Source organism: Triturus cristatus, chromosome 2_2 (genome assembly GCF_964204655.1).
Source record: "Triturus cristatus chromosome 2_2, aTriCri1.1, whole genome shotgun sequence".
Taxonomy (NCBI): Eukaryota; Metazoa; Chordata; class Amphibia; order Caudata; family Salamandridae; genus Triturus; species Triturus cristatus.
Window position 1 is genome coordinate 785,075,142 of NC_140582.1, and position 24,607 is coordinate 785,099,748.

The window sequence follows — 24,607 nt, forward strand, 5'->3', positions numbered from 1 at the left end:
GCCGCCTATCCTACACACGGAGCCCGCCGGCGCAGGCTAAAGATTTGGGGCGCCCCATCCGGCTGTGGCGGCAGACTGTGGCGCCATCCGCCTGCACCTGTGGCCGGCGCTTCTGCGGTCCGCGCGCCTGGTGATCCCGCGGCTCGCGGACAGATGCGGCGCCCAGCGATTGCAGCGACTGCCGTGGATCCCCGGAGACCCTCAGAAGAAGAGGGTGCGCGTGGCCTGTGGCTGGAGGCATCCGAGGGGGTCGGCGATCCCGGGATGTGGTGAGTGGGGAGTGCAGGCTCCCCCTGGTGCGTACTGGTGGGCCCCTCGCTCGCCCAGGTTGAGTAGCACGGAGACTTCACCAGTGAGCGGGACTGAGGGGGAGCGAGGCCGCTGCTCGCGGCTTGGTCGTGCTGGCGCTGGGGTCCGCCTTGCAGTGGGGGAAGCGAGGTTTGCCGTCCCTGGAGGGGAGGGCCCATCCCGTCTAAGGCCCCAGAGGCCCACAGCGACAGTACTGCAGGGCTTTCTAATTCCTGTACCGTCACGGGGCGAGCCCTCCTGCGCTTGGGTGGACCGTACGGCAGCCCACTGAGGGGGCTGGGGAGACTCCCTGGGGTGACTCCGGGCTGGAGACATTGGGCCCACATGCTGTCAGGCACTTCGTGCATGGGCTGAGGTGCCATCGCGCCCGCGGGAGGATGAAGCGACCCCATACTTGACAGGTAAGGGTGAGGCCCACGACCTTTCCGCCCGCACCACTGTTCTCCCAGCTCTGCCTTGGAAAATGGGGAGGGTGTCCAGGAGCAAGCGACACGAGGTTCTGCGGCCGTCCGAATCGGAACAACACACGGATGACGAAGGCGGCATGGCTGAGGGTCGAGGTGGAGAGCGGCCCGGAGACCCCTCACTGGGCGACATTATGCAGGCCATCATATCCTCTCGAGAGGCATTGGAGGCGAGGATAGACACCATTGGGTCGGGTCTTACCCTCTTGAAAGACGACCACCGTAAACTCAAAGAGAGGGTGGTGACCAACGAGACCACCATGAAGGCCATCTCAGATGCTGTCACTAGCTTTCAAGGCTCCCTGAAAGAGATGATGCACAGGGTTAAGGTCCTAGAGATGAGGGCTGAGGACAGCGAGGGGCGCTCAAGGAGGAACAACCTCCGCATAATTGGCGTTCCGGAACGGGAGAAGGGGGCTGACGCGGTGCAGTACATGGAGAGATGGCTGAAAGCTGAGGTGGCCCGGGAGGGTCTCTCCCCCTTCTATGCACTGGAGCGGGCTCACAGGGTCCCGGCTCGCCCGCCTGGACCTGGGGCTCCGCCCCGTCCATTTGTGGTGCGGCTGTTACATTACCGGGATCGAGACTTTCTTCTACAGAGGGCCCGCGAGAAGAAGAACCTACAGATCGGGAACAGCAAGGTGATGATATTCCTGGACTATACTAGGGAGGTGCAGCGTCAGAGATCCTCCTTTCTGGCGGTTAAACGTAAACTGCGCCAGCTTCATCTTCCCTATGCAATGTTGTTCCCGGCCCGCCTTAGGGTAACCTCTGGGGACAAGACGCACTTCTTCCTCACCCCGCAGGCCGCCTGGGACTGGCTGGACACCCAAGGTGGCGTTGGGCCACGCTCGCCACCTCTGAACTCGCCCCGGCGGCGGTTGTCCCCTGTTTCTCCCCCGCAGAGGCCCCTTTCTCCTGCCGACCGCCGGCGAGAACGAGACAGGGCGGTCCTGGCAGTGGCGACCATTAGCCGTGGGATTGGTGATCCGGCTGACGCTGCAACAGACCGCGAGAGGGACAGATCTGTGAGCTCGGGGCGAGTAGTGTCCTGGGGCTCTCTGATGTCGAGCTTCCGGATATCACTCCACAGACGGCGGATGAGGTGTTTGGCTAGGTTGCTGACCGGTCTCTTGGCAGGAAGCTGGTGGGCAGCCCTCTGTGGGCCCTGATCCCGGTGGCCTAATTCTTATCTGATGGGGGGCTTGCCTATATCATGGGGCCCGGTAGGATGGCTTAGTGTTGGCGGGGGGAGTTGTGGGGGGTGGGTTCTGGGGACATCGGGAGTGGGACACGTCCCTTCACCTTATCTTAGCTTCAAGCATGACTGCCTTAGTTTGGATGGGGACCTGTTTTTGTGTGCCTGTCCTGGGGTGTGGGAGTTGGGTAGGGTTTAGTGTTTGGGACAAGAGGGGGGGGGGGTCAGACATGTCGCTCAGGGTATTCATTGCGATCAATATATTGAGTCAGCATCATGGGTACCTCCGTAGGCATAAAAATAATGACTTGGAATGTCAGGGGGCTGCATACGATGAACAGACGGCACAAAGTACATGCCTATCTGACGAGGAGGGGAGTCCAAATAGCCTTACTCCAGGAAACTCACTTGACTAAGACTGAAGGGGCTGCGCTACAGCGACGATGGAGGGGTCAGGTATTCCACACTACGTACTCTGCCTTTGCGCGAGGGACATTGGTTTGGGTGCGAGCGGGGGTTCCCTTCCAATGTGTAAGACAGATCATTGACCCTGAGGGGCGCTTTGTGGTAGTAATGGGGCGTCTGGATGGCCGGGATATCACTCTGGCAAGTATATACGCTCCTAATGTAGATCAGCCGGCCTTCTTTACACAGCTGTCTCAGAAGCTGGCGCGGGTCCTGACTGGTTCCGTGCTGTTGGGGGGGGGGGGGGGTTTAATTGTGTCACTGATGTGACCCTGGATCGGTCTCATCCTCCCCTCCCTGACGCCTCCACGCATAGAATAGCAGAAGCTCGTCGTACCTGGCAGCGGCACTGGGGCCTGATAGACACTTGGAGAGCACATCACCCAGGGGAGCGGGACTATTCTTATTTCTCAGCTACATGTTAGGCTGGACTCCATCCTCTGTTCCCCAGATGTGCATGGCGGCTTCACCCTGAGTGAATATTTAGCCAGGACGATATCAGATCATAATCCCCTACTGGTATCCCTGAATTGGCTGCGAGCTCGGTCCGCTATTCCCAGTTGGCGCCTTAGGCCGGAGACGTTGGAAGACCAGGTCTTCCGCACTACAATAGGCACTGCCAGACCAACACTAACACGACCGCTAGCATTCATAATGAGTGGGATGCTTTTAAAGTAGTGATAAGAGGTCGTTGTATAGGAGAAGCGGTCGGGGTCCGCAGAACCCTGTTGCAGGAGGTTCAGAGGGCAGAACAACAACTCCGGGATGCGGAAAGGGAGAGACCTGAACTGGTGAGACCTGAACGGGTGGAGGGACAGAAGGGGCTTATGGCGGCCAAGGAAGGTCTGGCGACCCACTTAGAACGCCTGCGATGTTTTGATTATAGGGCGTACGCGGTGCGGGCGCACGCTGAGAGAGACAAATCTGGGGCCTTACTGGCGTGGCTAGCCAACCCAGCGCGCAGGGGAACTCCAATCCTAGAGCTGCGGGATGGAGATGGGGCAGTGCACTATGAGCAGCAAGGCCAGTTTCTAGAATATTATACCGCCATCTATCAAAGTCAATTAGACCCCCGGGTGTTGGAGGAGGATGATTTCCTGGATATTGAACTCCCTCAGGTTGAGGCGGGAGACGCGGAGAAACTGGGTCGTGACGTGGAACTGGAGGAGGTCCGGGGAGCAATAAAGCGGATGGCCAGGAATAAAACCCCCGGCACGGACGGGCTCCCTATAGAGTTTTATGCCTCATTTGTAGACCAGTTGGCCCCCCGCTTATTAGCTCTACAACAGGTCGAGGCGGGAGGGCTACCTGCCTCGCACAACCAGAGAGGCAATAATTGTACCACTTCTCAAGCCGCAGTGGGATCGCGCCGCTTATCGCCCCCTCGCAATGCTTAATCTTGACTACAAGATTTTGAGCAGTATCCTGGCCGGCCGTCTACTGACCCATATGTCCTCACTGGTCCATCCGGATCAGGCCGGGTTTATTCCTTCCCGGAACACGGCCATGAATGTTCGCCGCCTATGTCAATTGCTACACAATTCAGTGCACTTCGGGGAAGAGACGTGTATTTTATCGATTGACATGGAGAAGGCATTCGATAGCTTGGAGTGGCCGTATTTGTTCCGAGTTCTTCGGGCCGGGCGAGAGATTTGTGGATTGGACGAGGATATTATACCACCTCTCGACTGCCAGGGTTCTCCCCTCCTGTTTGCGCTGGCAATGGAGCCCCTGGTGGTGCATGCCCGATTGGGACGATATTTCCGGGGATTGGACGGGGGGGCCAGGTTCATCGCATCGCTCTGTACGCGGATGATCTCCTAATGTTCCTCGCCAATGCTGGTGAGGAGCGGCAGGGGGCCCGAGAATTGTTGGGCAGACTGGGCCGGGTGGCAGGCCTCAAGGTCAACTGGAATAAAACGTGCCTTTTCCCTATCCAGGGTGGTAGAGGGGCACCTCCAGGTGTACCAGATGTGAGGTGGGAAGGCAGCTTCCTGACTTACCTGGGAGCCCGGATCTATCATGAACCCTCTGACCTACTAGAAGGGAATATCGGAAGGGCGTTGCGAACCACTAGGAGCAACTTCGAATTCTGGGGGACCCTTCCCCTTTCAGTGGCAGGGAGGGTGGCGTTGTTAAAGATGGTCACCCTACCGCGTCTTTTGTATTATTTTGGCTCCCTTCCCCTGTGGATACCGCAAAAATATTTCACCCAGCTCAATACTATGACCTCTGGGTTTTTATGGGGATCTGGGAGGCGCAGAGTGGCGCTTTCTACTATGCAGCGCCCCAGGCATGAGGCGGGATTTGCAGTCCCCGACTTTGAGGCCTATTACCATGCTGCCCAATTTCAATGGTTTACTAAATGGATGGCCAGGGGGCTGCGCCTGGGGAGGACCCTGGGGGCTTGGGCCCGGGCCTGCGTCAGCTCTCTCGGACGCTTCTCCAGCTTCCCCTGAGGGAGCGGGAGACTCCGAGGGAGCTGTAGGTGATGCGACAGTGCTGGAATCAGGCGAGCAGAAGGGCCAAGATGGGTCCTCCGTACGCCCCGGAGATCCCGTTGAGGGTCTGCGAGGTTCTGCCACATGGGGGGGATTGGCAGCGACTGCGAAGTTGGGAGGAAATGGGGGTCTCCACTATTGGGGACCTCTATGAGGATGGCGTGCTTTTGCCTTACCAGGACCTCTTGGAGCGGTTCGAACTACCCCGCCAGGACTTTCTTTTACATGCAGCTGTGACGGCAGCTATCCGGACGCACTGGAAGAGGGGAATGGAGGAGCCCCCGACCTCTCTTCCCTGTCAATATGTGGTATATGCAGCGGGGACGATTAAAGCGGTAACCTGCCTATACAGGCGTCTTACTCAGGAGCTTAGGTCCCCGTTGGAGAGGCTATGGACCAAATGGGAGGCGGACCTTGGGATGCCTATTGAGGAGAGACTGTGGGAGGACCTGATGGAGCGGGCATGGAAATGCTCTAGAAATGCGAGATTTCAGCTGATACAATTTTATGTCTTCCATAGGGCGTACCTCACCCCGCACAAAATCAACGAATTTTTCGGTTCCCGCACTGCCTGTCCCCGCTGCCAATTTGAAAATGCCACGTTTTTGCATATATTTTGGGAGTGCCCATTGTTACATGAGTATTGGGGGGAGGTAACGGCTAAGCTAGGCGACATAACGGATAGGAGCATTGATCAGACCCCGGGTTTTTGCTTACTTCACTGGTTTCCCCACATTGCCCGCAACACGGTGACTAGTAAATGTATTGACTTGGGACTAGTCCTAGCTAAGCGAGAAATCACCAGTCATTGGAAAGCGGCCACGGCGCCTAATGTTGCGCGATGGCTGCGAGAATTTACAAAGTGGGCTGACTGCGAGGGGACTCTCAGACTTCAAATGGCTCGAAGAGCCGATAATGACAAAATGCTGACTGCAGCCAGAGCATGGGTGGCGTTGGTGGACCTGCTTAAGACACCGGCAGCTGACACTGACTGATCTCCTTCACAATAACACTAGTACACAGGCATGGCCGAACCGCCCTTCCTGAGCGGGTGGCAGGGCTGGAGGGTGGCAGGTATTGAGTGGTAACTTTCATTCGTTCGTCCCCTGACAGCGTGCTACCAGTGGTCCGATCAGCGGGGCTCATCGTCAATACTGAAAGATAGCGAATGGAGCGGCATGTCTGACAGGGGGGGGGGGGGGGGGGGGAGTTGGAGGGATTGGGGGTGGGCAGAGGGTGTTTTGTTCACTTGTTATCTATTGCGGAGGCGTACAGCGAGGCCTTGTAGAACACTTTTGAACTGGATCCTCCGGAAGGGGCTATAGGCCGTGCCTAACCAGACGCTGCTGACGATGTGCGGGTTTGAAGAACCAAGGGGGGGAATAGGGGTAGGAGGAGCGATGCTCCTTCCAGGTGCCTTAGATACTGTATGTGCAGGATGAGATCTCAGCATTGGGGGCTTAAGGAACGACCCTGTCTTATGTTGTAGAGGGTCATCGATGCAACAGTAGTTGTTCGGGAGGCCTTGACAGGAACTCTAGCGAATGTGACGTATTCAGGCACGGCCTATCTCGCATTAGTTATTGTTGTGCTTACTGTCATGTCGAAATAAAACTGCAATAAAGTTTGTTTAAAAAAAAATGACTGTACAAGTGGTCGGGTTGGCTAGTGCCTCATGTTTGGTAGAACACGGATCCAAAGGGGACGCTGACCGACATAAACTTTTCAAGAGCGCTACGGAATGAAAGCTTAAGGGTGGGAAAAGCAAGCAGGGGACTGTTGTTTTTTTAGCCCTGCATCTCATGGATTCTTTGAAAAACAAACTAGTCAGCACCGCGGGCATCTTCTGGCAGCGATGTATGGACCAGGATGATTACAACACCCGCACACCCACCCTGCTCAAGAAATAAGGGATGATAAATAATAAGCAAGTGTAAGTGGTTTCATTTTACATAGGACGTATTTTGTAGGACTTCGTTCATTCAGCAGGCTCCCTTAGAATCAACACAGAAAAAAGACTTCAATGACAGGAAAAATAGAAAACCTGCAGAAAAGAAACCACATCAGACAAACTCACAAATATACATTGAACGACAAGAAGAAGCCGCAAGTAAAGTGTATTTGCAATAACAGAGAAACGTTTAAAACTTAAAAGCTTTTTTATTAATTGAAACATGACAAACCATGCCATACTTTAGCTGCAGTATCGCGAACACTACGTTCTATCTTCCAATCCAGCAGCCAACTAACCTATTGCCCTGAACGAATTTTGAAGTGTTCATGGCAGAAAGAGAGAGGACAAAGAGTTGTGATTGTTTCATTTTAATTTAATAATCACTGCGCCAAGGTCCATTGCTCCACACCAATCACTGCCTGCACAAACCTCATGTTCAGTGGAAATTAAAACCGGAGTTAAAATGATACCAAGGTTATTAGTACTTAAGATGGAGGGGAGGAAAGGAGAAGGGGGAGGCGGGTGGAACTGAAGGAGGGTCTGAGATACAAAGTGTTGTAGGAAAAAGAGCATTTCCAATTTAGACTGATTTAAACTAATGTAGTAATATGGCATCCACTTTTCAATGGTAAATAGGCAGGGAGACGAGCACAAAGCAAAAATAGGATACTAAAAATAAAAAGATAAAAATGTGTAAGGAAATCACAGGAAGACAAGCGAGAAGATAGTGGATCAGTGTACAGAGTGAGCAGTAATGGGTAAAGCAAGGGATCTTGAAGAACACCATGCTGCAATAAAGCAGCTGAGACAGTAAACCTTCCCAGGATTCTGAAAATGAACAACCCGATAGAAACAAAGAAAGCCAGGAAAGAACCAAACCAAAAATCCCCATAGACGGAGGAGGAGCCAAGATGGCGACCGGGACGGCAGCGTAGACTCCCGGCTCCGTGAACCTCCGCATCCCGCACGGATATCCTGTACGAGATCCTCAGCCTGTGCTACGCGGTTGTGTTTCTGAAGGAGAGTGGCACCCGATCGTGTGACTCCGAGGTCTCTGGCTGCGGTATCGCCGGAGAAATGTGCATTTGAACTTAGCGGCCCTTGCGGCCCTGGAGCCGGGACCTCGAGTGGACGCCGTGGCCGGGTGGAAGTTCGACAACAGCGGCCTGTGGTGACTGGGGGGAGTCGGTCCACCGGAGCGGTGCCAAATTTGACCTACATTTCGTCGTGGTCGTTTCTACTGTCAAGCGTAGCGGACCGAGTGCACGCCCGGGGGTGCAATTCTCAGATCCTCCGGTGACTGCCCCTGCCTTTGATGGTGAGCTGCCCAGACGCCGCCCGTATCTTGCCCTGATCCTTGCGGGCCGCTCCCGGTTTTTCGCGGGAGCTGGTCCGTGGTGGGGACGACTGTTGCCCGTGACCACGCAACGGATAACTTTTCGCCTGCCCCCGGAACCCGGTCCCCAGCGACGTGGACCTCGAGGCGCTTGTCCCTGGGTCCCGGCCCCGGTGCGGGTCGGGCATACTTGGCGGCCATCTTGTTGCGATGAAGCCGACCATCCTGTCCGCTGTGTCGCAGCGGGTTTGTGAGTGTGTGACTTTTGGGAGTGTGGCGGAGCGATCGCAGAGAGCTGTGCTGGGGTACGGCGACCTCCTCGAGGCCCTTGGTGCTCTTCACTCCTCCTTGGTTCATGGTGTCGGGGTCTTGGGGAGTAAGCTCGACGGTGTGGCGTCAGCGTTGGGACAGTGGCGGCCCGCCTGTCCTCACGTACACAGGGACTACACACACGGCGCACAGGAGGACACGGTGGCGGCCACCCCCGAGGATAGTGCACAGCTGGACGCTCCGGACAGTATGCTACCGTGTGCTCAGCCAGCTGAGGGCCTGATCTGTCCCGGAGGCATTGGACCTGAGTGGGAGGTGGTGGCCTCGTCCCGTACATGGCCTCCGGCGACCCAGGGACAATTCCAGCAACAATTGTCAGCTTTGGCTGCTTCTGCCTTCCTGGACCTTGAGTGCTGTGCAGATCCTGGGGCAGCACTGGGAAGCCTGTCCCTCCATGCTGCGGACTGTGTTTGTGCTCAGAGACTTCCACCCAACCTGTGTGCGTCGCTTCTCGGTCGTTTTTGGACACTCCTCTACCTTGAAACATCGGTTATGGTGCTGGGTCGAGGGGTAGGCATGGGCAGAATTACAAAGAGTGGTCAGGGATAAGGCTGATCCTTCAGGGGTGGTTATCTAGTGGATGGGCGGGCTCAGGGGTTGCGTGCTCCCCTGGAATAGCTAATAGCATAATAGGTGCATAATGCTCCCCCTCTTTCTTTGATACGATCGATTTTGTGCTGCTTATTGTTCACTTTGGGGGATACTTACCGTGCGGGAGGGAGAAGCCGGGGGTATGTTTTGAAGGCCCTCCTCCAGTTTATTAATACTTTCTCTACCCCCCCGTCTGGTGGGGTTCTTTTCCTGCTTCTTTTTCCCTATTCTCCTATATTTCGGGTCTGGTTCCAGGGCGACAGGCACACTGCTGGGGGGGGGGGGGGCCGTACTCATCTGCAGAGGTGCAGGGTGGGGGGTTGGGGGAGGGGATTCTCTAGTCTTTCATCTCTTTTTCCATGGCCTCCTTTTTCTTCTCTGATTCTTCTTGTTTTTCCTTTTCTGGGATCAGTGTGATACGCCTCCTTTGTTATGACTCGTTGCCATTCCATGTGTGCCACAATTTCCGGGGTGTTCTCTGGGAGTTTGGGCGGGGGACTGCAGGCGCAACTGTTTATGATATTCTTCCCCATCCTGACGTTTTTGTGTCTGCGCCATTGATCCAATAGATTGCTGCATATTGCTTACATCTATTACTCTGCATACCTTTTATCGTTGTTGGGAAATTGTCTGGCACCTGATCCTTCTGTCTTGTTCTATTATAAAATGAAAACCTTTTTCTCCTGTTGCCCTACCTGCCTTGTTCACAGTATTAGCATGAGGATTCTGCTCCCCGAAATGCTGCCTGTGTTTACATTTGATCGTTATTGCTCTGATTGCTTAGCGGCCGGCCCCGGGGGGTTGTAGGCCCATATTTGTTCTTGATTGAAATGTCAATAAAGGTTTTCAAAAAAAAAAAATCCCCATAGACAAACAGCAGACAGAAGGGAAAACACGCCAAAGCATGTCAAAAGCAGCAGAAAGATCAAGTAGGACGTATATATATATATATATATATATATTTATTTTTTTAGCAGAGTTTTATATAGGTCCCTGTTCTACCATGATATATTGAGCCTCTGATCAGTGTACCACTATGTGTTGCATCTCATGCCACGGTTTGAGTCTTCACTCCTCCTCTGCTCTGTACTGCCAGCTCCAGCTCCTTTTCAGCTCAAACTCTGCTCCAGGTCTGTTCCAGTCCTGCCAGTTCCCTCTCAGCACCAGTTCTACCAGTTGCATCTCTTCTCCAGCCTTGCTAACTCCACTTCCAGTCCTGATCTTACCAATATTCAAAACTTCAGTTTTGCAAGAACTGTTACACAACTAGGACCCAGCACCTCAGGGGTTTGTTGTGTGTTTTCATACTTGTGCTATCAGGTACTACTTTCAAGCAGACATTCCCTCTGTAACCCGTGTTTCATCCAGGACAATCAATGGGGCTTCCAGAAGGGGTCTTCCTTCCTCAGAGCCTCTAAGAAAGAAGTGAAAGACAGAGTCCTATGTCCAGCCCGTAGCAGCTTGTACCTTTATGTGAAAAAAGAACCAAGCGGCCCTGTAGACAGTTGCTAAGGTGTTTTAACACAAGTCCTCACACAGCCACGTCAGAAACTTCGTTCTATCCTATTCAAACATAGAGAAGTCATATTTGTGGGTTTCTTGGCAAAGACAACGCATAACAATCCTTTACCTGACAGGCACATTATGCTTTCCTGAAGCCCAGGCACAGACCCTGCGAAAGCTGGATCACAGCCTCCTCCCTTCAGCACTTCTGCCGCAGGTCTCAGCAGCCCAGGGGACTCGCAGGTACTAGGTAGGGCTTTGGTTATGACATCAGATGCTGTCCTCCTGCTGCTTCATTATATATATATTCCACAGATAGATCCGCCATGCTAATTCGCAGACATTATCCTCACAAGGAGAGGGACCAGTTGAAGTCCTTTACTAGAGTTGTAAACACAAGTGGCCATCTCCATGCTCATATGGGTCCAACCCTTCCCCCATATTCATTTTAAAAAAATATATAAACTTGGCATCAAATTGCAAGTGCAGATTAGTATTTGGACACAAGAAATTCATTGTGTTTAGCATTACCTGGTTTTCTCTAGTCATTGTGGCCAAGTCATCCTGCAGTCTTCTGTTCTCTTTAAGTAAAATTTCCCTTGAATGCCCTGTTTGTGTAAGTTCATCACTGACAGCATCAAGCTGGCGACGCAGACTAGAAAGCTCCCGATCTTTGTTGCTCAGTGAATCCTTTAGGTGGCTAAAATGTAAGACATTTTAAACCTCATAAGAATACATTTCTAGCAATACAGCATATACCACTAAAACATTCAAAACATATGGTTTGTTCATTATGGGGTCTTTCAGTTTTGACTTCTTGCAGCTTTTGCATAATGCCATATGAAGTACTGCACTGGCAGCTTCGAATGACAGGGGTATAAAGAGGAAAGAAGCACTAGAAGGATAAATATAGCAAACTTGTATCACAAGAACGTATTAATTGTTATTAGTGGAGACAGTTTCCAACTATTACCTACGTACATCAGTATTTTTAAGTATTTATTTAGAGTGAAGCAAGTATCATAGATATAAACAAATTGTTTTGCTTTGACTTGACTAAAGGGAAGTAAAAAAACAAGATACATAAAAATAAATGTACAATCAAATGAAATTTTACAATGGTATATATGTATATATCTATTTTAGACATGGCACCGTTGGCGTGGGTCTCCCTTTCATTTTTTGCTGTTTCCTTATATGTTTTTGCTGGTTTTAGATGCTTTGGGCACTGTGCCACTGCTAATTAGTGTCACAGTGCAAGTTCTCCCTATTGTAAATTGATGTATGAATTAGTGACTCCATGATTAGATTATTTGATTTACTGGTCAGACCCTAGTACAGTGCACCATGGGTGCCCAGGGCTTGTAAATCAAATGCTGATAGTGGGCTTGCAGCACTGGTTGTGCCACCCACCAAAGCAGCCTGTAAAGTGTGTCTCAGGCCAGCCATTGCAGAGCCTGTGTGCAGTCTGGTACTGCCATGTTGACTGGGCAAGTGCACCCACCTGCCCGTCCCTAAACCTTCCCTTTTCTTCATATCAGACACCCCTAAGGTAGGCCCAAGGGCAGGGTGCATTGTAAGTATAAGGTAGGACATGCCCTGATGTGTGTGGCATGTCCTAATAGTGAATTACAGCCATTTTCGTTTTTCACTATTGCAAGGCTACCTGTTCCCCATAGGCCAGAATGGGCAGTTTGATTATAACACCTTATCATCTTAAATTACCCAGGGAACATGGTAGAAATTCGAGTTTAGTATGCCTGAAATCAGAATGATAAAATACATCTTTTGGCGAAGTTGGTTTTAACAGTCTGTGTTTGAAAATACCACTTTTAGAAAGTAGGTATTTTCTTGCCTAACTATCCAAGCCTGCCTCTGCTAGGTTGTGTATTCCTTGTCTGGAGTTTGAGTGGCAAGGGCTGGAGAATTCCAGGAGACAGGGTGAGTCAGCACAAGGCTGAATAGAGAGATCTGCATATAGAGTGGTGGGAGGAGTTGCACCTGGGACCTGAATAGGGCTGTGCCTGCCTTCCACAATGCTGGCTCCACCTCCTGTGTATGCGTCTGATGTCCCTGGCCCACACTGCCAAAGGAAAGAAGGAGTCCTGTAAACAAAGTGCTCCAAGACTGACCAGAACTGGTTTGGACTAGGCAAAGGCATCTCTGCCTTCAGAGAACAAAGAGAATATGAGTATAAATACTGGGGCCCAGACCCCAAGACTTTAGATCACTTCTGGGAAACAAGAAGAACCTTTGCTGAGGAGAGGAACCAGAGAGAGAGACTGCAGGAGGAGACTATCACAATGCTGCATGCTGTTTGAGGATTGGCCTGCAGTGGTTACCTGATTGCCAAAGAAAGGAGAAAGGACTTTGTGCTACTTTCATCAACTTGTAAGAAGATCTCCAAGGGCTTGAACTAGAGCTTGCCTCCTGTCTGAAGTCTCAAGGATACAAGACTTCACCAACCAGCTCCCCTGAGTTCCCTTGCTGGGAATCTGAAGTGCCTGCTGTTGAGCTGGGCCTTCTGAGAGACTGTGTGTCGCTGGAAGCGCGACTCAAGACGAAGAAGCGTGTCGCCGCCGCAGCAGTTGTCGCATCGCTAAGGAAGCGTGCCGCCGCTGTTGCCATCGCATCGCAGAAGCGCCTCGCATCACCGAAGAAGAGTGTCGCCATCGCAGCAGACGCTGTCGCATCACTGGAGAAGCATGTCACTGCCGCAGCAGCTGTCGTCACATCGCTGAGGAAGCGTGCCGCCGCTGCCACTGCCGCCATCACATCACTGAAGTGCCCTGCATCACTGGAGAAGAGTGTCGCAGTCGCAGCAGACGCCGTTGCATCACCAGAGAAGCGTGTCGCAGCTCAAGAAGATTCACTGAGTCGCTGCACGGCGGTCGGGCGTGCACGCATCACCCCTTCGTTGTCGCAACATCAAGAAGATGCCATCTTTGTTCATTGCACCGGGTCGTCATCGCGGCGTTGCTAGTCACATCGCCACTGAAGCGCAGTAAGAAACCGACGCATCACCTACCCACGCGGTAAAGAACTGACGCATCACCTCCTCTCTGGTAAGGAACCGACGCATCACCGTATAGCGTTACGCATCCAAAGGTACATTGAACGTAAAGTGTCGCATTTACCATCTAAAGAGAACTGAGCTATTTTTACCATTCTAAAGTACAGTATTGTCGATTTTTGTTGTTTGTGGTCTTGTGTTAAGCCTATATAAAGATACTTATTTTTTTATAATACAACCTGTGTGGTGTCCATCTGTAGTGTTGTCACCGTATTACTGTATGTGTTCACAAATGCTTTACACACTGCCTCGGAGATAAGCCTGTTTGCTCGTGCCAAGCTACCAAGGGGGTGAGCAGGGGTTGTTTTAGGAGTGTACCCCCTTACCCTGGCTAGACGCAAGAGCCCCTATTTGGTCAAAGGTACCTACCTCTGCCAACTAGAGACCCCCAAATCTAACAATATATATATATAGCACAATCCTTACTCAATATATAGTGTCTAGGGGAAAGACGGCTAAATTCGTTATTTGGAGTGTAAGTACCATCTCCAGGTAGGTCGCCTTGAGTCAAAGAAAGCAAGCAAGAGAACCAGCTCTTAGAGTAGTCAATCGATTGTCTCCAAAAAGTTCGAGCAATGGTCTTTGAGAAAACATTTTTGTAGCTTTGTTTTGTAAGTCTTGTGAGGCTGTCTATGCCAAATCTAAGACTGTGCTATTTTGCAGCATTTGCAAATATATTATGGTACTCTATTCAACGAATTTGATAATACAAATATATAGCTGATGAACTCACTATGGATCTCCTGGCCTTTTTGAGAAATTGCAAATGTCCCAAAAATAAGATGTAAGGCTATTCAATACTCAAGTTATTAGAAAAAGGAATTCTTTACTTATTTTTCAGTACTCTACATACATAACTGAGTAATTACATAAAGGGTGTACCATTATACCCGGGAAGCAGATTAGGGTGAGATGTTTAAATAATACAACATGGTACTGGCTATTATTACACAAGATTAAGCCTTTTTATAATTTCACCTATATCTCCTAGAAACCGAAGATCACATTCTAAATCACATTCAGGAGGTTGGAGAATGGTATAAGAGATTAAGTCAGAAGTTCTATAAATGTGGGTCATCCGACCTTTTAAAGAAGTGGGGAAAATAGACGAAAGTGCAGATTTCAGATCAAATTTATATCAATTCATTAGAGAATCATTTCATGGAGCAACTTTTCGACAAACTGACTTTTGTTTCCTAAATGGCTACTTTATTATGCACCTCAAGCTCTCAACAAAGTTAATCCCCAAATTCTACCTGGGTGCTTCTGATGTCAGTAGATTGGTATAGGAGATTAGATGCATGTGGTAACAACATTACCAAAAACTCATATTGGAATGAAATTAATGACATTATTAGCACACATATTAATTGTAACTTAATCATCTTTGTATGTGGTTAATTTGGAATGAAATATGAGAAGATTACATTTTATTTTGAAGGCGATGGCGCCATCCCTAATTACACAAAACTGGAAATCCGTTCAGATACCTACTTCACAAAACTGGTTGGAGAAAATGGAAAGAGTTTAATACAAAATGCAACCTGAACAAAAACATCCAAGAATATTTCAAAAGTTAGCACTATATGTAATTGTATAATTAACGAACAATGTCAAGGTATGAATTTTTTGACAAATATCTATCTTTCTAGTACTTTTGTATTTATTATTTTACGAATACCCAAATAAAATAACTGCTAATGGCAATTACTAACAATTCCATGAGCCTTCCCACCCGGCAAACAGTCAGAGGCATATTCCAGTCAGGGGTAATCTGTTTTCAGTAGCGAAATAAGGCAGGGCACTGGGGAGGAGTTTTTTCACTGGAAAAATGTGTTTTCCATTGGAAAACAACCGAGGATGTTTTGAAGTGGAAGTGGAAGTGCATGTGTTACTTTGGAATGGTATCTGGATGTTCTGGCATGAGTGCTCCACATAAAGTAACAACTAACACAAGAATATGCGTCTCTTCCACTTTAATAGTAAAGAAGAAGACATTGTAGCTGCCAAGTGGTAACTTTAGTTGGTAAATTCAGAACAACCTGACAATAGTACAACGGACAAAATAAATAAAAGTACCATTCTGGTGTTTTTATATTCTCAATCACTCAAAGCCTCAAAATGTGCTGAATGGAACTTGCTCTTCATGACGGACACTTTGTAATCAACACTGTATTGCAACATAAGCATAGTGTTGACTTTTATGTAAAGAATAACACTGGATTTAGAAGTGACCTGGCACATATAAGAGTATCTTGCAGTTGGCATGTGAATGTTTCATATTTTACAACATTTCATTACTTACTCTGTAGAAGACTCCAACTCGGATTGTGCAAGTCTCAAGTTACTGATGGTTTTGTCCTATGAAAAAAAACATAAAAACAATGGCTATTATAGCAAGATGTGAAAGAAAAATGTACACACCTTCTGAAACATTTGGTACTGATGGTTCTGAGTGTTTCATCTCTGGAGATCCTATATTCTTTTGAACATCTTGGTCGCAAGCTAAGACCCCAGAGAGAGTTTTACTTTCTGTCAACGTGCAAACTGAAGGGTACCTCCTGTTCGCTGAATGAATAGCAACATGGCGTTATACATCTTGCATAACCAGAGGGAACATCTGTAAGAAAGAGTTATTAGTTGTGAAGGATGGGAGTCCTTTACAAGTAATAAGTCCGCACTTACTTTTTGCTGGGACCCAACTACCCCATTGTAACATTTGATTTTCTTGGGGAAGCAAACCAGGATAGTCCAAGGCCTACTCAGGGGAGATGGTATAGGATAGTAACCCCAGCTCGCTGGTATGCTACAACAACACTCAATAAATTAGTGCCCAGCCTGTGCTTTTTATTATAAAAGTAAATTAATTTATTATGCATGCACTACTAAATACTATGTTTTAAATAAAAATATTTACAACCTGTTTGACGGAAATGCCTTTGGTGACATCCTCAGAACGGTTGTCAAATAATGTATTACATTTTATTCTATACTTATCTATAGCTAAGCCTGACTGTTTGTGCCAAGCTATCAAAGGGTTAAGCACAGGTTAATTTAGGATATGTTTGTGACTTAACCCTGATAGAAATTGTGGTTGCTTCTTGAGTAGGGTTTCTCCGTCTCAATCAATAACGCAGTTTCCAATACTAGATGCAATATCACGATATAAGGGGATGACATTATAAATAAGGCAGTTTTGTCAGGGCAGTACCACACAGCAAAAGTGGCAACATGTTATAATTCACTGTTACAACACGACTAAAGTCAGCACCAACATTTAATAGTATTCACTATAATATAAAAATGTTCATTGCCAACGATTACCATTGTCAATAAATCATTACAGCGAATAACATTTGTCCCAGTCTCAGTTCTACTCTTACATTGCGACTAGTACAGCTTTAGGACCAGCCAACAGGGGTCCCTGCACTCCAGTCTATGTGCAGAGTTTTAGAGAAATACAGCGGAACACTGCTCACTCTTTTTCCCGCTCAGTCCTCAGGGAACCAGGCTTTAAAGGCTGTTTTCTCTGGCCCCACAGGGCCTATTTGGATGATCTTGGCTTGCTTCTGTGGACCAGCTGTAGTTTCCAGAACCATTTTCTTAAGGCCTCAAAATTGGATTTAGTTGTGGAGCTGGTTCTTTAGGGCTCCCTTCACTGTCCTCTGTTTGGGCTCATTATACTCTCTCCTGCTTTTAGGGGCGAATTCCACAGCCAACAAGCAGAACATACTCTTTGCCTAACTCCCCAGGCCCCATTGCATACTGGCTACCAGAGTCCTGGGCCAACCCACAGATGTATCAGGGGAACCATCCAGGGTCCCCCAGAACGTTCATTCACCCCACCTGCTCCTCAGGTGGCATTAGTTGGCCAGCTCCACTAGCCCTGAAGAGAGCCATCCCAATCCTGAGAGCCAGTAGGAATTAAAGTATTTTACCCCAACCTTGCAGTGGCATCAAGTGGCTCCTTCCAGCTTGGCATTTTTTCCCTGTCACTGCTCCTATGTCCAGTGTCTTCTCAAGAGTGCCTCCCTTTGTGCAGGAATTTTAAGTGGGGCTGGAATGTTGTACAAGGCTGGCATCCCTGGACAAATCTAAAGTGCCATATCATCACTCCACCTTTGCCTCAACCCTAATGCACAGCCTTCTGGGACATTTAAAAATGGCGAATTAGTGCTCTATTAAAAGACCTTCCGTGTGAGCCTCAGCTCTGACCCCAACTGACACAGCTTACTGATCTCCTCCCAACAAAGCTTCGAAGGGGAGTCCGTCCTGTGTTTGTCTCCAGAAGTGTGACCTTTCTACTTTGTTTCTGTGGGCTTGGGCTTGCCCAGGGCAGGTGCAGTGTGAAGAGCTGATTAGCAGTGCAGATTTCCTCGGCACCCCATTCTTTCCCAAGAACTCGGCCAAGCACTGGTAATGGCTCTACTGTGTGGGTAGGCCTTTGGCCCACTTTCTGGCAAGCAGAATAATTAACTTGGCCCAGAACGGGTGCGGGTGGGGATAATGGCTTGGTATCAGACTATGGTTGAGCAAGAGAAACATTATAATTCTCAAAGGGAGTGTAGTTATAAAGAAAGTGACTATGGATCTACACCAAGGATGCATGTTTACCCTAAGATTGATATCTCACTGGATCCGGCAGCCCTAAGATGGCAAAGGGGCAATGGGGAAACTGTTCTTTGATGCGCATTTCACCTATAATGTGTAATTCAGTTAAACGCAACAGACGTCCAGTAAGCACAACATAGCTACACTAAGAATGCATTATAAGGCCTACCCCAGATCAGCATCAATTCTTGAAGGGTCCCTTCTGTGACAGGTTACCTGTGCACAGATACCAGGCTATACAGGACGACAGCCTCACAAGCTCAACCCATAAATGTGCACACAAAAGTGTGAAACACACAAAAGGTGATGGGAGGCTACTTGCAATAAGTCTAACCACTGGCAATATCTGGTCCTGGGTTGTTTGTTTTCCGGTTCAAGGAGGACCTGGCTTGGAAGTTTGGGCTGGACTGTTTCCATGAGGAGCAGTGTCAAAACTGATTTGCATATGGCTAGGTTCTAAATGAGGTGGCATGGTGAGCAAATAAACGATGGGTTGGAGTGCTACCTCAAGCAATTGCCACAGGTTAGACTTATTACAAGCAGCCTCCCATCACCTTTTCTGTGTTTCACACAAACGGTTTCTTACATGCTACCAACTCGTGTAACTTACTCTAGCTGCGCAACATTTAACCTTACTATAAAAGTCGGACAGTGGTTGTTAGTATTCTCAATCCATTTGCACAGAATTTTCCATGAGACTCAGATATTGAGAATCACTCACATCAAAAGTCCAAAAAAGGGTACTCCAAAAGCAAAAAACCAAGGGGGATTAAAAAGGTGGAACCCAACTGGCAACACAATCCAATACTATTTTTTCATCCCTGCTATAAATTGTGCTTGAGAGACTGAATTTTTCATTTCTCAAACATTTGTTGTGTGCACTGACATATGAGTCGAATTTGTTCCCTGTCCTCTTTCTGAAATGATGAAGTTAACTCCACATTCCATTCTTCCATCAGTGCTACATACTGCACGGGTGTTATGTCTTAACCTTATCCCCAAAGGACTACGTAAGCTACAGCTTGAATTAGATTTCAACATACTCCGTCCTAGCCAACTAACTAGCTTCCATAACCAGCAGCAGACAGACAGCCAAATATTTTACATTTATCTTTTTGCTAAGTGAGTGACCGAGGCCATGCAGCTAGCAGACTTTTTTCCAAAAAGAGTAAAAACATCACATAACAAATGACATAATTGGGACCAATTATCCATTTTAGGGCTCCTTAAAATGTAATTTTACAAAAGGTTGCCCGCTAGCAAAGCTTGCTTTTGTGGCGCAGCTGGCACAATGCGAGACTGCTGTGATGTAGAGAATAGTTTTGATGGTCACAGAGCCCAGGACATATTGCAGACTTCCACAATTCTTTAAATGTCTACAAGGCATAATATACTTCGCTCCCAAACAAGGTCTCACTGTCCAATGGCATGCCCAGAATTTTTGACTGGCTATTAGGTGAAGAATTTGACAAGCTCAGCCACAAAATACACCTCAGTCTGAAGAAGGTGCTACCCTTCTTGCAAAAGAATCAACTCAGTCTAACTCTGACTGAATATTTATGACTATTAATGAAGATCCTACAATGCACAACTGCTTGATCCACAAGCGTTACCCATTGCATAAGGCAATGGAGTGGCACACTGGGTGAAAAACGAGAGGTTGGAATGGTACCCTGAGCGATTACAAGTGGTTAGACAATTTGCAAGCATTTCTCCTACCACCTTTTGTGTGTTTGATGTAACATCTTAAGCGCCCAAGGTTATGTCCGTCCTAGATCCTTTCCTTACTGTGCCATAGGATCCAAGCCATACTTTAATGACGAGGCCTGACAAGGGTGAAATCAGTCTGGGGTTGATAGTAGTCCCATCTGGAGGGTTCTTGCCTCGTAGTTCTGGATGGACTGTTCTCAGGAGGAGCAGGGTCATTACTGATTTGCAAAAGCTGTGCCTTTGTCTGGAGTGGCACAGTGGGCTAAAAACAGAATGCCAACAGAAGCGACTGCCAGATTTTAGACCATTTCGAAGCATTGCTCCCATCACCTTTTGTGTGTTAGACTCCTAAGAAAACACCCAGTTAAGGCTTCTCTGAAATAAGCAGCTCCAGCAAAGACTATATCAAGTCATAAATAGTCACCTCAAAACAGAGCTCTCAAAAGTCTATGGCAGCACAGAACAATTTCAGAGCTGTAAAACAGGGAAGGAGAGGGATCAAATAATCAACTCACTTCTTTATTTAGCAACATATTTCGGTGGTAAATGGCTTCTAAAGTGCAATAATGAGCACCTACATGTCCACACCTAACATCTCTGGACACCAGGTCTGATCCCACTCATCAAGCCATTTCTGCAAAAACTTCAGTACAGGCTTTGGCTCAACATTCCAGTTTAGAGAGGGAGTTGTTGTCTTCTTTCTCTCCGAGGAATGTCCATATCTAAAGGATACAAGTGTGAGTATTCTTTCTAAGATGGAAGTTCGTATTTTAGAAAAATCCCTATGAGAGGCCCTTTGTCTTGAGTGGCTGGAACAAACCCATTCGTCCCTCTCGGTAATCACCCTCCTTTCAGTGGGTAAAAGCCAAGCATTTCCTTTCTTGAGCACCTAGCATTAGAGGTCATGCAAGAACAAGCACCATATTTCTGCTGACATAACAGACCCCTAAGCACCACAAACAACAATAAAGGAAGTCAGTCTTAGACATAACTTTCTTGCAGTGACTTTTAAACAAAAATCAGACAATCAAAATAAACTTGAAAAAAAAAGTAAATGTCAATGGGCCAACCACTAACACAGGGTTCCAGACAATTCTGGTGCACAGAAAAAGGAAGTGAAGGGGGTTGGCATAGGGCACCATTTAGTGTTGTCATCTACGGTCAGCACTGTGCAGCAACATAATAGTACCCTTTTGTTATATGTGGCCCAGCCTGACACTGTAACAGCATGTAAAAGGTTTTCCACAATCTCAGAGTGCAACAGGGAAGTTTCAAAGATTACACAACTAAAGAGGGAATAGAATGAATAAGAACACGGTTTCACCCCATCAACCACACAGAGGTTTGTTCCTTACCTGGCTACAGGACTCTTGTACACAATATAAACTGCAACAGTCATTGGTTTGATTTGTGCAAAATAATGCATTTACAGCATTTTGTATCCCATTCTATAGGCGATACATTCGGCTTGTTGAAGAGGCGAAATTACGTCTCAGGATAAAAAAATTGGGGCCTGATGTGCGCCGGTTTTTGTGATGGTAAAGCCAATGATTCACAAACTCACAGGGCTTGTCGCTGCAAAATACCCTTTTAATATTTACAAAAGCCATTTTACGAGCTGGGGAAGCCTTTCTGACTCCTAAAAAGTGTTTTATGACCTTGTCCGAATCGCAAATAGGAGGGGTGTGAAAGGGGATGTCCCTTCTTATCTCCGATTCTGAGTTGGAAGTACAATTACTGTGTAACCCTAATTCAAAAAGCTTCATCCAATTTAGGAGATTCAGGAAAATCAGAAAATATTTTAACTTCGAAGTCATCATCCAAGCCATCATTGGCTTAGTCCTCTCCTAGATAGACTACGTGTAGTAAATTACTTGTCTACTATTCTCCACTGTACTGCTCTGCTAGAATGTTCCATGACATCATAGAATGCCTGAGTGCCTCTCTGTGTTAGAGTGTCAGTTAGTCAACTCAGGCTGAGCTGTTAGGAGCCTGCTCCTGGTGGGGCTGTCTTTGTACCACCTATCTTCTCCTACTATCCTGATCTCCTATACTGGAACCAAGCTACTAATAAAGAAGTATCCTACATGTACAGATGGATTCTGTATCTTCCTTTACAACACTACGCAAACTCTCTCTACCTGGATCACCCAATAGGCTTCAACCTCAGACTACAGACAGCACAGAACCAGGAGGCAAGCAGTGGCAGAACATATCCCACGCCACCGCGCAATGCAAGGGGCCCTAGCTACAGGGGGCCACCTCAGCACAGTACCCTGCCTGGGAGCTCTTGGCTGAGAACAGAGGTGGGGCCCCTCCATGTTCTTTCCAAGGAAGCCCCTCAAGTTACACCACTGGCAGCATGGCTGGTTTTTCAACAACCCAGACACTGCCATATTATCCCGCAGATGATAAAGGTGCATTGGTTCCCGGTTGCTCAGAGGGCCAGCTTCAAAACTGGATGTATTATTTTGAAAAACCTTCGTGGCAAAAGTCCTGACTTTATATCTTCCAGTATTACACCTCTAGTCGAAACCTAAGGTCTACCCACTTGAATCTCCGGACTAGCCCAAAATTCAAAAGGAAAAAGTTGGGCGGTGCTACATTCTCTGTGATTGCCCCCCCACACATGAAACTCTTTTCCCCCTGACATTAGATCCGCACCCAACTAAGTGAGGTTCAGGCAACTTCTAAAAACATGGCTCTTTAAACGAGCATATGACTAACCTCCGGATAGCGTTACGCGTCCCTGCCAAGAAACCATTCTAGTGTATGTGCGCTTTACAAATACCAAGTAAAATAACAATTGTGGTCACAAACTATAGATTAGATACCTGCACCTCGATAGGGGAGGTCTTTGATTGATAAAGAGGAAAGCTGTCCCCATGGGATAGCTTCCACTTTGGGAACTGTGAAGGCAGCCTTGGGGAGCAGGCAATGGTCCTTGGATGACTGACTGATGTTCTGATGTCTTCCCGAACGGGAACCTTTTCACTTTTTACGTCGCACCTGGGCATTGCTGTATTGAGATATGGAATATAAGCTCCACCATTTCCCCGTCCATCTTTTCAATTGGCTCCTGTTACTGTCCTTTCTAAATGGTTGCTTTTGATTCGTGAATAGGCTTAGTAATCCCTCCTTAGCACCTCATTGTCTCCTTTTAGAACCTCCCATAACGACTGCCTCTTTTACTTGTGTTGTTACTCCGTGTGTTTCATTTAGGTCTATGAGCACTATTTTTTTTTTAATTACTTTCCGCTATTGCAGCAGTACATGCTTCCCTGCAGGCGACCGCTTTTCAGCGCTCTGCTCCTCATCACCAGGGGACCACTTATCAGCTCTCTGCTCCTCATGACCATGGCGCCCCGCTTAAAATGTTTCAGTACGGCGCCGGCTTACATGTAAACAACAACAGGGGCAATACAAACAATAGCGGCTGCAGTTTTATTTTTCACCATAGACGCCCGATCGCATAACTCGTTTTTTAAATTTACATTAAATCATGGCGGCTGCGCGTCTTCTTGAGCGCAGCTTGCCCTAATTGTTTTTAAACATTTTTAACAATCAATCATGGCAGCCATGTGTCTTCTTGCACGCCGGTCACCCAAAACTATACCTTGATGTTAACAAACAATACTATGCCAATTTCATTGATATTTTGAAAAGCAAGCGCTGGTCGGATTACATCACAAATTTGTAGTGTCCTGCAGGACACGTTCTAGTGTTTGGCAGGCTATGATATTCCCAGCCAGTCCCTTGAGGGCTGGACACACTTACACCCCCACCCATCCATCACGGGTGTCACAAGTGACGTGGCCCCGCCAATAAAAGTGCCCGGGTGCATGTGCCCACGGCCAGTTACTGCACTCTACCACCTGGTGTCTGTGTCGGTTATTATCATCATGTGGGCCTGAGGCCCGACACTACAATGGCGATGAGGCAGGTCTGACCCCTGCATGCTCGCTGTACAGCCCTCATTCATCCCTCATGGAGTGGGAATGTGCCAGAGGGTATGACATTCCCAACATGCCACCTCCGGACACCCGCTAGTGCGGAGAAGATCGGGCTCGACACCGTGACGCAGCCCTCTGTCTTCAAGGAGGAGCGAAGGGAGACTGCCTTCAAGGAGGAGCGAATGGAGACTGGCCGTCTCCTACCCCATCGATCCTGGTGAGAGTGAGAGCCCCCCTGCTAACTCAGTAATGTGCCCGCTGCCGCGCTCAAGCTGTCACTGCCGTGATCAAGAGGCCCTGCGACCCTAACCATGCGGCAACTAGGAGAGTCGTCCAGCCATTGCTGAGCAGGACGTTATACAGCCCACTGAGATCTCTGCCTCACTGACTATTACTGGGCAAGTGTGCGGCGGAGGGTGGCTTAGGGAAGCACCTCGGGCCAGTAGCACGACGGGAGACCACGCTCCCTGTTCCGTCTCCTGCAGCACCTGCATGAGTGTGTAGCGCGGGCCCACCTTACTGAAGCACAAAAGAGCATGAAAAGAAAAGCGCTGCTGCCAGAGCAAGCCGGCGGTCAAAGTCACTCAAGTGTGTTGGCAGCGCCAAGAG

At 48.4% G+C, this 24,607-nt stretch overlaps 1 protein-coding gene across 2 annotated transcripts in view; it reads right to left on the bottom strand.

Moving 5' to 3' along the window:
• Positions 1 to 24,607, bottom strand: part of CEP135 (centrosomal protein 135) — a 479,333-nt gene that overhangs the window by 228,632 nt on the left and 226,094 nt on the right. For both annotated transcript variants that reach the window (XM_085642056.1, XM_085642055.1), the window contains exons 18-19: positions 16,030 to 16,085; positions 11,183 to 11,351 (exon numbers count right to left, since the gene is read on the bottom strand). In XM_085642056.1, coding sequence (XP_085498182.1) covers positions 11,183 to 11,351; positions 16,030 to 16,085 — 225 coding nt within the window. The remainder of the gene's footprint in view (positions 1 to 11,182; positions 11,352 to 16,029; positions 16,086 to 24,607) is intronic.